A 14206-nucleotide genomic window follows, 5' to 3' on the forward strand; every position below is an offset into this window, starting at 1 on the left:
ATTATCATTACATAATGTGCTTAGTGGGATGAAGGCAGGACAGAGGCAGACTTTGTATCTGGTGAAGCAGGACTGCTGGTAACTTAAAACATTAGATGGCCCCTGTTGAGAGAAAGCACCTATAATAACCTATAATGTTAACAGACTGACAATCTGGCCAGCTTTGTTTGTGCTGGGTTAGTCAAAAGAAAACATGGGACATTACAGTGACTCATTACTATTGGACAGCTTGCAGATAGACTCTTGATTGGAATCTACTGTGCCAAGCATGGCAGCAGCTGAAATCACTCTTTACATTAAACTGGGCATTATGAGGCTCAGGGGATGTTTTCAAGTGGATTGGTGCAGCCTTCTGTTGTGCAAAGCTCTGGAAATGGCTTTTGGTCTGGGAGAGGCGACGGATGGCTTGCCGCACTCTTCCTGCTCTTGTGCTCTTAAAGGAATACACCAACTTTTTGGGAGAATGGCCCATTGGTCAGCTTACCTGTTAAGTGATCATCCCTGTGTCAACGGTAGACTGCTTGCTAACAGTTTAGTATACACTATGTTGAAGAATTCGTAGTTGCTCGCCTGAAATCATTACAAAAACAAACCTGGGGACATCAGCTATATTGAGTTAATATTTTATTTTTAAAATGTAAGAATCCACAGAACATATAATAACATTTACTAACAACTTTTTATTACTAAAAGGCAATTTGTATAATGCTAGTGGCCTACTATCACTCAACATAGTGTATGTAAAGTATTAGCATTGAGCCTAGTATGACTCAACATAGTGTCAAAAATCGATGATAGATTTATTGTTTGTTATGTATATAGTGGAGAGCTACTTGCAAGAAATGCCTCCACCATTTGATACAAATCCATTGGACTCCATCGATATTTGATCGTTAACTGACAGTGCAAATCGATCAAGATTTTTTTTTGAAAATGTGCATCCCTATCTTGTATGCATCTCTATTCACCCTTACAAAAAACGTCACATGTGAAAACCCACAAGAGAGTTCAAAGCAGATGTGCTTTCTGGACACATGTTGGTTTTCATATGTGAACATCATGTGACTCATTTTTCTAGATGTGTTTTTTTCCCCACATGTGAATTTTGTTTTTTTACATTTTCACCTGCCATTAGACATGTCAATATTTGTTTCATGTGTGAAAACTTAATTTCAAACGCAAAGAAACACATTCACAGGTGAAAATCTCAATGGGAAATTTCACATGTTCACAAATGAAAACCAACGTGTCCAAAAAGCACATGTGCTTTGAATTCACATGCAGGTTTTCACATGTGACTCTTTTGTAAGGGCAGTTCACAGCAGTTCACCGAGTCAAGCAGATAGCTCAGGTCTACTGCCGAGGAGACGGCAGTGCTGCCAAAGCAAGACGTCTCAGGGGAGACCTGTGAGCATACATTACCAACACCCCCCCCCCCACCCACACACACACACACACACTACTCCTGTCAACACATATGCCTGCAAGGCTTATCTCTCAAAAACACAAGAGCCTGGTCTGTCATGTGGGTCACACCAACTATTTCATGTGGCATCGGCGGGGATGTGGCCCTCTGTGCCCACTACGAACAGCGCTTAATTGATGTGGCAGAGATCTGGATATCCAATTGGTTTTGATTAGCCCCTTCGCGGGGGAGCTGGGACACTTGGTGGGTGATGCACTTTTCCATTTCAATTAAAATCAAGGTTGAGTCACAATGAATCAGAAAATGCTGCTGTTATGCAGATGAGCCAGCAGGTCCCTAGCAAGGATTGAGATGTCCCTGTGTGATTTGGTACATAAGGGAGAAGGCTGCCACTACCCACCCCCACCCACCCACCTACCCAAGAGGAAAACTGCAGATACTGGATCAAGTCTCACAGGACCATGAAGAACCAATTTGGGGCAGCGCTGCCTCTTTTAAATCACAAACAACAGGAAGAGAGACTTCCTTTCTCTAGCATTTGACACAGCGAGAGGGGCGAGTCACATTTCCGAACCGGTCCTTCAAAGACAGTCAAATCAAATGAAACTGTTGCGGCTTCCCACTATACTGCATTTCATTCTGATCACAGTGCCGCTGCAGCAGCAGGAGGGATAACTTACTTTACCTCAGTGTGTGACTCATATGTATGAGGTCAAGAATTATGAGATCGTTGTCTCCACATGCGTGTTAAAACTTCACTCACCCTCCAATATGAAATGAAGTTTAAAAAATACACAAGTTAAGCAAAAGAGATGGGAGAAACTGGTCATAAATTCCAGTTCATCATTTATAGTGTTATAGGCTTGTTACCTTGCAAGCTGTTACGCATGCAAGACTGATAAGATGTGCTCCCAGCTTTTATAGTGAGCTTTCATCAAGCAGCCTTGGTGTCTGCTGTCCTTCAGCAACTCTTTCAACATTTCACATTATGGGAGCATTTGTATCATCCTATAGGAAAAATTCCACCCTCAGATTCTCTTACATCGTCATTTATCATTGATGTGTGATCTGGCTACTTTGAGACAAAGCGCTGTAGTTTACTTTTTTGTTGTACCAACCTTCAATATTTTCTCAAATATTGAAACCAGTGGTTGTAAATTGTTGTCCAGTAATCAAATATATTCATCAATGTGGTTTTACTTGCTTGCTTCACAAGTTATTAAAGGTGGAAAAATGACTATCACACTAAATATCAAGCTAACTTCACTCCGAATAACCAGACGATTACCGTTGATGTTTTAGATAGCTGAAAAATGTTCGCCTATCAAACTTCATTGTAGCTGTGCTGGAAATAAATCAGTGTGATGTCATGAGGTCTACATTTTGCCAATTATCCACAGGAATAACAAAAATACAAGACCAAACAACAAAATGGCCCAGAAATGCATAGTACATCACCAATAGCTGTTTTATTTAACAGTGTTAAAGTGTTTTAGGGTGGATTTTTCCTTTAGACATGGGGCTTTTACCATAACTGATAAAGGCCTTCTGTTCCATAGAGCAACCTCATCTGACACTGTAGTAGTAGTTTGTTTGTATGCCTTATGTCTCTGCTGCCAAACTCCCATGGCAGTAACAGTGGCTTGGGATCAACTGGGATGTTGCATCAGAACCAAACAGCCGCTTGTTTTCTGTTTAATTTTTACAGTGTCTGCCTTCATTAGACAAGATGTTGTAGGTGAGGATGGTGATAAGCATGCAGATGACTCAGACTTTTGACAGCTCATCCAATACGTTTATTTACAATTAATTGCTACCGTAGTTAGATTGACGCTCCATCTCCATCTGACACGTTGGCCTTTCGCCTTGGATTTTTATTTTTTTTTGGAGTGGAGCTGGCGCTGTAATTATGCTGCATCACTGATGACTCTTCAGGTGATTGTAAAATCATTAAGATGACGCTCTGGTAAATGTTTCTGCCTAATTGCTTTATTTGTAGGGAAGATGGAGAGGAGCTGCTGTGGAGGTTTGCATAAACCTGCAGAGTGGTTGATGTTGAACTGACAAGTGCTGATAGGATTATATAGCCTCTCAAGACCATAAATTCTAAAGGCTGTAATTGTGTACAATAACCAATTTGGTACGCTCATACAGCAACTTCCCACCTGTTGATGCATATGAAATAGATAAGTTTTAGGATATAACAAATGCCCGGACAGAATTGGTGGATGATTTCAAATCATCCACCAATTAGATGATTTTAAACAAATTTAGCTGCTTTTAGCTGCGTTTAGCTACATTTAGTCTGAGAGAAAAAAAAGTGTCTCCCTACAGTTAATAATATTAATTCCCACGTACACTCCACAATGCATCAACAAGCCCATGTTCAAACCCTGGGTTATGATGTTGTTACTGAAAACAAAAAAAGCAAGCGCCCTTGGAAAAGCATATTTGGGCATAATAACAGAAATCTCCTCATCCGTTGGTTCATTATATAACTGGCAGAGTCCGCGAGTCTCTCACTAATCGAGGACTACTTTAACACATGAGGAGAGCGCTTCTCTCTGTTCCTTTTTCGTCCACTCGGTAAAATCCTGCTCGCTTGCTGGAGGTCATAGAGCAACATCTGCCAGGCCAGACCTGCCTATTCTGGTCTCTACCATCCCCCTCCAGTCCAGTTCTGGATTAGAGATGCCCTAAGCCCTCCTGCATGTCGCTCTGCACGGATTAACTCTTTAGAGAAGCTGCACTGCTGTCACACATTAACCTGCAATCACCAGCCTCTTTGTAGAGAACACTAACAATAAAGCTCTAGAAAGGTTTAAACCTCGACCAAACACACCAACAACCATTTCCATTGTAAGTGCACTTATGAGCAACATGTTCAGCATGAGCTACAGCCAGGCAAGCATTTGATTTGACAGGCAAGAGGTGGCCAAGTTCAATGTCAACCCAAATGAGTACAAAATCACAATATGATATTATGTCACAGAAAAAAAATTATATTAAAACAGCTTAGGAAACTGTTACCTGATATCAGAAAGATATTTAGGTCTCAACTTTCATTTTGGCGCTATATTTACACAGGTTTTCAACGTTGGTGCAGGCCGCCGGATCAACATCTATTCAACATCAAAATGCTTGCTGGGAGTGGTGCTGATTTTTCAGAACGTCATGACACCAATAGAGAAATCTTGCTTCATCTCTGTGACTCTCAGTGCTTATTGTTCCAACAGTTGTCCTGCGTGTTATTCATTTCCATTGTAATTCATTCACTCATGGCAACCTACTTGTTAGATTAAAGGAATGAAATTCAGACAAAGGCTTCCTCAAAGGAGCCTTCTCTCTATGATCGACAAGTCAATATTAAACAGATATGAACACAGACACACACACACACACGCACACACACACACAATATGCTCTCATAACTGGAGATGCCAACTTCCCTGTCTACCCTGCCACTAGCCTGTATGTGGATGTAAACAGCAAACAATGCGCCTACAGATGCAGAGTCCACTGAGTGCAAAACTGCTGCGGCTAATTCGAAGCTTCACAAAGAAGCCATGAATCACTCAGCCTGGTGAGACTGATCGACAGTACAGACCGAGCACCCTGTAGACACTGGAAATATGAACATGCATGCACACAAACATACACACACAAACCATTATTTGCTCCGGCAAAATCACACATTTCATCCTCTCTATCAGAGTAGAGCAGAGGAGGAGAGAAGCTATATTCTTTGCAGCAGCAACAGTTGGCTGTCGGCTGAGAGGCAAAGAGTTAGCTGCATCACAGAGACACACACGCGCGCAAGCACACACCACATGCATGCACGATTGCACGCACACACACACACACCAGGCGACTCGAGAGGAAAGAGATGGACGAGGGAATAGAGGGAAGAAAAGGTGACAGATAAAGCCACAAAGCCACACTGCTGTAGGGATGCCTGGCAACCAGTGGCAAAAATGGAGACGCAGTAATAAGAGAAAGGGAGCGGGAAGAAAGGAAGGATGGAAGGGGAGAGGAAGGAAGGAAGGAAGGGGAGAGGAAGACCTAAAAGGGATAGCCACACACATGTAGACACCTTGGCAAACATTATGCAAAAAGGAGAAGACTCAGTTGAGGATGGAGACTAGTAGTGGAGGGGGAGGATCATTACTCACTGGAGTCGTCCGAGTCGTATCCCTCCACGTCGGGCTCCTCGTCCCTCTTGGCGGCCTGCGAGGAGGCGGAGGCGCCGGCCCGGTCCGGGTTATCCTCATTGGGGCGGGCCGGGTCACTGTCGGCGGCGGCGGTGGCGGAGGAGGAGAAGGCAGAGCGCAGGGAGCCGGCCTGGCCCACCTGGGCGGGTGTCGCGGGGGGGAGGCCCCGCGGGTAACGGGGGAAGTAGTCGGAGATCTGCTTGATGGGCTGGATGGGGCCGGGGCACACGTCAATGGCCATGTGCTCCTGGATGCTGATGGTGGGTTTCTCGCCTTTGCGTTGTGTCATGCATGCGGTCCAGCCCAGAGCCCAACCCGAACCAAAAAATAAAAAAAAAAATAAAAAAAACAATAACAAAAACAGGAAAGTAGCCCCCCCTTCCTCCTCCTCCTCCTCCTCCTCCTCCTTTTGTGGAAGAGGTGGATGTGGTCCTGGGTGGGTGCTGAGGGGCAGACAGGTCCAGGTGATCTGTGGATGCCACTACACTAGTCTACATGGAGATCTGTGGGCTGCTGCTGCTGCCTCTTCCAATGCTCTCCTCAGACCCAGACCATGCTGTCTGACAGCCTCACACACACTACCTACTATCTGCCCTCCCTCTCTCTCCCTCTCTCTCTCTCTCTCCTCCTATACCCCCACACTCTGCCCACGTCTGCGCTGCCTATCTGAAAGAGAGAGAGAGTGTGGTTGGTGTGTGTGTGTGTGTGTGTGTGTGTGAGGGAGTGCGAGGGAGAGGGAAGGGATTAGAGAGGAAGGAGGGAGGGATCAGCTGATGTCACTGCTTAGCAACCGAGCGGTAAACAGGAACCGTCGGGCCGAGGTGCTTAATTATGATATTAACCCCATCCATCTGTCAGTGGGAGGGAAGCTGCGACGCCATGCCAGACGCGTGTGTGTGTTGTGTATGTGTGTGTGTGTTTTTACTGCTGATGCTATGATACCCCCAGACGATGAGCCCTGAATTCATGCTTCATATTTGTGGTTCCCCTTTATGATTGGTATGATGGTATGATGTTTTTGCACTGATACAAAAACATCTTGTACTTTGCCACTTGACCACATTTACTTTATGTTACGTTATGTTACTTTACGGCTCAGATGTAGAATAAAAATGGAACGTATGCCTTTAAACATATCGATTTGAGTTCTGTTCAAAGATACTTCTTCCATTTGTGAGTGTGAGCTCCCCTTGTATTTAGTCGTCATTGGATTTTGGGGTTTTTCCTTTTATATATCCAGCTAGTACAACAGGTGCAAATTCAGTTTGTGCTATTTTGATAAAGGCAATACTATGACAATGCAGCTTCCTCCATCGCACACTGACTGTTCCTTTTTCACACCTGAATACACCCCTTGTACACGAGCATGCATAAACACACATACCTGCATTCCTTCAACCATACTTGTCCCTTATTCTGTTATTCATCGCATAGACCTACTTCCATTTTCCATGTAGCAATTATGCACTCTGATCTTATTGATATTTCTTAATCGCTTACCATCTGTTGCAATTTTGTGGGTGGCATTGTGAATCTACGATAGTACACTTTCAAAGTGTTTAATACACATTCTTCTCACCATTATGCATAGTTATGGTTAACAGCATTACTTTGTCAAACAAGATGGACATATTTATATCCTGTTAAAGCACTAGCTGCAATAGACAAGATTTTTAGGTAAAAATACATCCGTCGTATCAGTCTAAATCATTAAGTGGGGCTGTAACAGAGAAGAGCCTCCCATCCTCCCTAATTGAGTCCCTTTCATTTAAACTATTCCACAAACAATTGCTTGGAATACCTTTTAGCAGCCACTTTAGCCTGCATTTTAGAAGCTCAACTTGTGTCAGGTCTTCAACATCAGATGGTGTTGACCTGCAGCTTCCCTCTCTGTGGCCGTTTCTGTATATGAGGACCATGTGTTTCACAGCGTTATAAGCTTGGTCTAAAGTTGACAGATAACCTCATATTATATCACTTTGTGCAAAGATGTATGTTACTACTGTACTACTAACATTATGAATTCGCCCTCAACTCTCAACCCTTCCCCTCTCTTCTCTTCCCCTCTCCACTTCTGTCCAAACAACTAGATTGGTAGTTTGCATTTATTCCTTGTGATGTACTAGCTATTATGCTAATATCTGCAAGCTAGCTAGCCTGCTCAGACGGTAAGCGATATAGCCTGGCTACCACACAAATACCGGTATTAGCTTAAAGCAGTCTTAAACCGTTAGCAAGCTCACCTTTCCTCTGAAAAAAAATGTAAGAACCTGTTTTCCTACGTTATGTTTCCTCTCTCTTACTCTTCTTTCTTTTCTTTTTTGGCTCCCTGACTTTGCTTTGGTTTTGAGCATGTTTGTGTGAAAGCACCAGCTCTGTCACCTCCTCTTCAGCATCCAGCAGTTGCGTGACTGACCACTTTAAATCTCGTGCAGGTGTGGACTGAAGAATTTGCGACGGGGGAGCGAGGAGGGGCGAGGGAGGGCCTTCAATATTTTTTATGGGTGCAAAATTCAGTCGCAACCTATTTATTTAGCCGATTTTCGTTTATTTGTGGCACTACTTGGAAATTAAAATTAAATTAAAATTGTACATCAAAGCAAACTTTTTAGTCCCCCTGCACCTTCAGGCCTTGGGTTGTCTCCCCCCCTCGCTGTGATGCCCCAGCATATAATTACTGTACAAAATGAAACCACTGGCCGTAAGATTGTCAGCCTCTACCGGCCTCTTCACTGCATTTTACATTGTGTGCTACCAGGTCAGATTTGGAGGGAAATCTGCTGGATTGCTTTACGGCACAAAACAGGAAGAGGGCGCTGTTCTTCCAGAGCAAACAGAGCTAAAGCTTTCAGAGTTTCTGGTTATGGCAGATGGTGGAAGGAATGAAAGGCCAAAATCACTTCCAACATGCTTATCCTCTTCTCTTGTCCAAAGGAGCAACATCCTCTTTGCGTCAGGAAGCCCTCATCAGCTTGCTTGGTAATATTTTTTGTGGATCTCTCCAGGAGAGCCACCCTCTGTCATTCTGGCACTGGTCTCTGGTACCCATTCACAAATAGAAAAAACAACTCTACAGTAAACATGCTGCTACAAATGATGCAGTGCCCCCTTGTGTCCTTCGTTCCAAAATTCAGAAACTGAATCTAAGTGGTGGACCTTATCTAATGGGTTTGAGAAGACATACTTATTTAAAGTGGTAATCCGCAATTTCCTTATGTTTTTTTCATTTAGTCTCCATCTTTGGTGTTAAGCACTCATTGCTGTGGTGTTTCTGCACTGCACTTCCCACAGATCAATTGTCAGCAATCAAGCAATCTGACTATAGGTTGAATCACTATTGTGTCTACAGCTCCCCAATCAGCAGTGTAACTTTAAATACTGTATGTCACATCTCAATTGAGGCATCACCCAAGTTTCTATAAAACCAGGCCAGTAGTTTTCAACATATTGTGACTATCAAACAAACATATGAACAGAGATAGATCCATAGTCCACCTTACTAAAATTTCATCATGGGAGACAATGAATCTCTTTTTTTAAGTCTCAAGGGTGTGTTTGTGTGTGTGTGTTTGTGTATGTGCACACATTCACATTGTGTGCTTCACAGAGACAGAGAAAGAGCATGATGTGTTTGTGAACAATAAGCAATGAGAGATAGCAGTGTGGGACTCTGGGGTATTCAAAGTAGCCCTCTCTTAATCCCCAACCACTTACAGGCAATTATCTGGAATAAGCAATGAGACAAGTCAACAGTAAACACAAGTGGAGCACCAGGTAACCTTTCCTCTGAAAAAAAAACAAAATCCCCAAGCATCAGCTGCCAAACAACTGCACATCAGCATCGCATCCATTTAGAGGTGCGGAATGATGATAGGCCCCAAAAGAAAAATTTGGATACTTGTGTCCAGAGGCAGACTTGGTGTTTTATTTTCATTTTGCAAAAAAAAGTTCACCAAAGCAATCACAACATTCTTATTCAATGCCATCATACTTAGAATAACTAAATCTTTGTGTCCACATTCTAAGTCGTGGTCCTAACTGAACAAACAGAAAGTGAAACATTTCAGTAGTTCAGGGCAAATCAGCTCACCAGGGACAATTGTTTGAAGAAGTGAGTCACCAAAAGCAAATCTTGTTCATTCAAGAAAAGGTAACTGGCTATAGAAGATATCTGCTGGGTTTATATGTGTATCTCCACATGCTGAACAAATAAGGCACCTCATAAAATTTCTGTCACCGCACTTTGGATTGGGTTTTGAAAAACCTTCAAAAGACATCATCTTGTGGACCATGAGTCAGGAAGCCATCCAAATTGAACATGGCAAAACTTCATTTGAGAAAAGCTGAGAGAGAGAGAGAGAGCGAGAGAGATGGGTCAACAGATTATAAATCGTTGAATTATAAATAGAAATCGTATTTTGGACAGAATTCAATCCACTGCAGTATTACTCAACAAGTGTGACGCAAAGCCTGTTCATATTTTGGTCCATGTGCAACACTGTTAAGCACACAGAGAGCCCGTTTACAGGTTTTGCATTTAAATTGGAATGCGGTGACTGAAAAGCAACTGGTGCATTATAATCCATCAACATTCAGTGCAGGAGTTTCTAACACAATTACACTTGCATTAAATTTATGATTTGTAGGCTGCATTATGGCTCGATCCGGGGCGCACTGCAGCAGGCGATGCTCTCTGTGCACACTGCTGAAATAGTGAATCAGGACCAAAAAAAATAAAGAAATCTGAAAAAGTTTCTCCTGGTAATGATTTTGTTCAAACTTAACTTTGGTGAAAAAGTCAAAACCCTAGCAGACTTTCCTGCTCTGGAAGCCTGCGTAATAAATAAAGGTAATTATTATTGTGTGACTTTCACTTTCAATATCATATTCTGTCCCACCCGCTCTCCTGTCTCTGACAATCTGTAACTGTTGGTGAATTAGCCGCTGCCTCCTTAGCGCTCGCTGTGCTGCTTGTTTCCTTGATCATGGATGTCTGGAAAAAAAAATCTGCAGAGACAGAAATAATGTGTGCTGGACTCAAACTGCCTGACTTCCTTCTGCTAGATAATAGTTGGATATCTATTGGATATTAACAAGCAGCTTTGCCCATTCCTTTGTGCACAGCAGTCCTACAGCATCTTTGTTTACCCTGTTGTTATTCAGGGTAGGAGTGTAAATGAAAAAAAAAAAAGAGAAACAATCACTGCCAAATTGCATGCCTTGTCTGGAGAAATCTGATTAATGGTCTCCTAACAAGCGCTCCAAGGAGGTTCTGCCACTCCTGTCACCCAAGAATTCAGTGTAAATGAGCAAATCAAGGGTGGATGACCTTTTCAAATATGCTCGTTCATTATGACCCATACAGAGGTCTGAAACTCTGTCCTTCATTTTGGTGCACACACATTTCTGGCACACAGGCACAAATACATATATGCATATGTACATGCACGGATTTCTCTTGCACATCACCAGGTCGCTGATTGGAGTTTTAGTCAAGGAGGTTTTAGTTCTGCAAACATTTCTTGGAGACAAAGCTGCTCTGGAGGCAGAAATAATCTGATTGGTTGAGTTAAACCTCAGTGGGCGGAGCCAAAGAACCACAGGTTTTCTGGCTAAGTAACTTTAGTCTGAAGCTCAGTGAAAATGGCAAGAGGTAAGAGAGGAGGAAGCTAATATTATGAAGCCTGAAAAAAATGCAATCTAGATACTAAGTTATCTAGGTTAGCTAGTTAGCCTAGCAGACCTTCCAAGTTCAAACTAGCTAAACTAGCCTATAGCTATCTAGGTAAGCTTACCTAGCCTGACCTTCCAAGTTCATAAATGCCATGGTCATGAATGAATGAATAAATGAAGTCATTGCCATTTATATGTTTTATATTTTGACCAGAGTTCCTTTGCCATTCAAGTTTGCCAGTTAGCTAACTTGCGCTCAGAGAAACTGTTTTTTGAGATTTATTTGTGCCTCCAAGAAATATTTGTAGAACTAAAACTCCAATCTGCCAAATGATTGTCGGTTCCCTATTGGTCAAATACAAATGCATCTCTATCAGGTTTGCATGTATTCATTGTATTCCCATGATGTCACATGCATTTCCTACCAATATGGCGCTTTACAATACACACAGCTCATTGGCTGTTTGTAATTTGATTGTAATCGCCTGTTAATTTATTACAATCACCTGTTATTTTCCTACCAAGATGGCCGTGTGGTGATGAATACTATGAATAGGTGACTCACTATCCACTGCCAGCTGCTCGTTTGAAAATGTTGATTAAAAGAAGTAGTGAAGCAAGTAGCTAGTGAAAGTAATCAAGTGGCCACAGTTTCTTGTCTCTTCATTCCCTCAGCATACGTCTGGTTATTTATTATCCATTCTGCTCCCTGACTGAACACCACTTACTTGATAAATTTTGCCCACTGAGAGGGAAGCACATTTCTGCCTCTGTGGTCTCAATGCAATCAGAAAAATACTCAAATTACTTGGGTGTCTAAATTATTGATAGGTATTCGTGTATGACATTTATTCCCTATTCTATCTATAGAAGTGTGGCTTCTATAGATAGAGGAGTGCTTTAGAGCAGTCCAATTCACGATGCAAGCTTTGCTCATGCTGTAGTTTTGGGTGCATTTACACTTCGTCAAATTTCAAATTCAAATGCGATTTTCAAAAAGTATTTCATCACCGTGTAACTCGGAGAAAACTGGTCTACTCTGGTGGAATACAGTAAAACAGTTCAGCATCGGGTCACATTTTCAAGGACAAGATTACGAAATTGGTCCTCAAACTTCTTTGTACCATCATAAATGGCCTTAGACACAAACCATCACTCCTTACCTGTCAGAGGCCAAATGTTTCAAACGGTTAGTGATTTCATAGGAGCTGAGTGTTGTGGAGAAAAGTGATAGGCCCGGTGTCATGTTTCATATTGGAAATAAGCACTCGTCCAACCAAAATGTTCAAAAAGTGTGTGTGCACCAAAGACACCAAAATGCAATATTTTCAGGCTGTGTCTTTCACTAAGGGTGGCAGTATGACAAAAAAGCTTCAGCCATTTTCGACGCAGCAAGGCATACAGCAACATTACAAGAGTTTGCCCTCCAACCTTCCACTGCCAGTGCCACAGCTGGATCATCTGTCTCAGGTCATGTCTACATTCACTGATAATCAGAAAGAAAAAATGATGTTTTATTAGAATATTTTAAATAAGACTGAGTACTTTATGTCAGCTCCAGCTTTCAGTCATGCCCACAAGGGTTTAATACCCTTCACCACTGCAAACCAAGAGAAATTTACTTTCTTTTACCACAGGGGAATCTGCATATTTAGGTAGCTTAACTGCTTTACTAAGAGTTATTTGAGTGGGTAAGATGACAAAGCCCTTAACCCAAGATACAGCCACCCCTCCTGGGACAGTTAAACTTAAACTCGTCACTGCATAACTCAAGATGATTACATGGATTCCAACTTGATGTAAAATTCAAACTCAACCATTGGGCCAGTGTGCTTTTCGATTCTGACTCCACTAGTGAAAAACCCAAGACTGGTTTGTGAGGAGCTGGTTTGTAGGGGAGGACAAAGGGAAAGCATAGGACAAAAGAAGGAAATCCAACTTCACCCGTATGTCTGCAGACCCTGCCCTCTGGTGGCCAGAACACAGCAGTTAGATTTATTTATAGTATTCATACATTAATGGCATCCCTGCCTTCCAGCCAGTGTATACTAGGATAGGCTCCTGCCCCCTGTGACCCTTTAGAGGAATAGGGAAATGAATGGATGAATGACACACTTATAGTAATCCCAAGAGAGGAACTTCTTCTGAAATTCAAACCCTTTCAGTCAGGAAAGACAGGCTTGAATGCTGTCCATATTGAAGTCTATCAGATGTATTATGATGGATTAAATATCTACTGCTGGCATGCTTCAGTTTCACATTTAGGGAAACGTATCCCTCTCTCAACAGGAAGGGTGGATCACCATTTCACTGAAACTAAAAAAGAAACTAGAGGCCAATTCCACTGCAATGTTGTGATACGAAGATATTAGTACAATGTATAGTTAATAACATGTCACCTAATATAGTTAATATAAATGGGTTTTTTTTTTGGCAGGTACAATATGTAGTTGATAGCATCTGGCAGCCTTTTGAGATAATAAGAATTTACTAAGCTACTGATAGCATTTATAGAAGATTTTGAGATAGCATTTTGACAACGAAAGATTGGATTTCATTCATAAATCCCTAGGTTAATTGGATGACTTGCTCTCTGTCCTGTATAAAATCCTATATGCAAAGTAATGAAAACATTTCCCCTATTTAGGGGGGTAAGACAAGGATGCCTTCTATCCTCACACTAATTTACAATGACAATTTAAATACTGGGAATAAAGGTGAGATCAAATGAGGGTATTAGACATATAGAAGCTCATGGAATAACAAGAAAAGAAGAGGTATACAGGTGATACTAGCCTCTTGTTACAACCATTTTACTAATAGTTTGTGTTTAGAATGCAAATATGTAAAAGGTATAATGATGTGGATTGGATCAATAAAATAATCTACCAGAAGA

The 14206-nt window shown here is 42.0% G+C and overlaps 1 protein-coding gene across 1 annotated transcript in view; it reads right to left on the reverse strand.

The window, feature by feature from the left end:
* doc2b (double C2-like domains, beta) overlaps window positions 1-6017 on the reverse strand; it is a 105384-nt gene extending 99367 nt beyond the window's left edge. Inside the window, exon 1 of the mRNA XM_071895379.2 lies at window positions 5599-6017. Within this exon, the coding sequence (XP_071751480.1) occupies window positions 5599-5926 (328 nt within the window). The 5' untranslated portion in view covers window positions 5927-6017. The remainder of the gene's footprint in view (window positions 1-5598) is intronic.
* Window positions 6018-14206: the final 8189 nt, after the last annotated feature.

This window comes from Centroberyx gerrardi, chromosome 11, assembly GCF_048128805.1.
Source record: "Centroberyx gerrardi isolate f3 chromosome 11, fCenGer3.hap1.cur.20231027, whole genome shotgun sequence".
NCBI classification, from domain to species: domain Eukaryota; kingdom Metazoa; phylum Chordata; class Actinopteri; order Beryciformes; family Berycidae; genus Centroberyx; species Centroberyx gerrardi.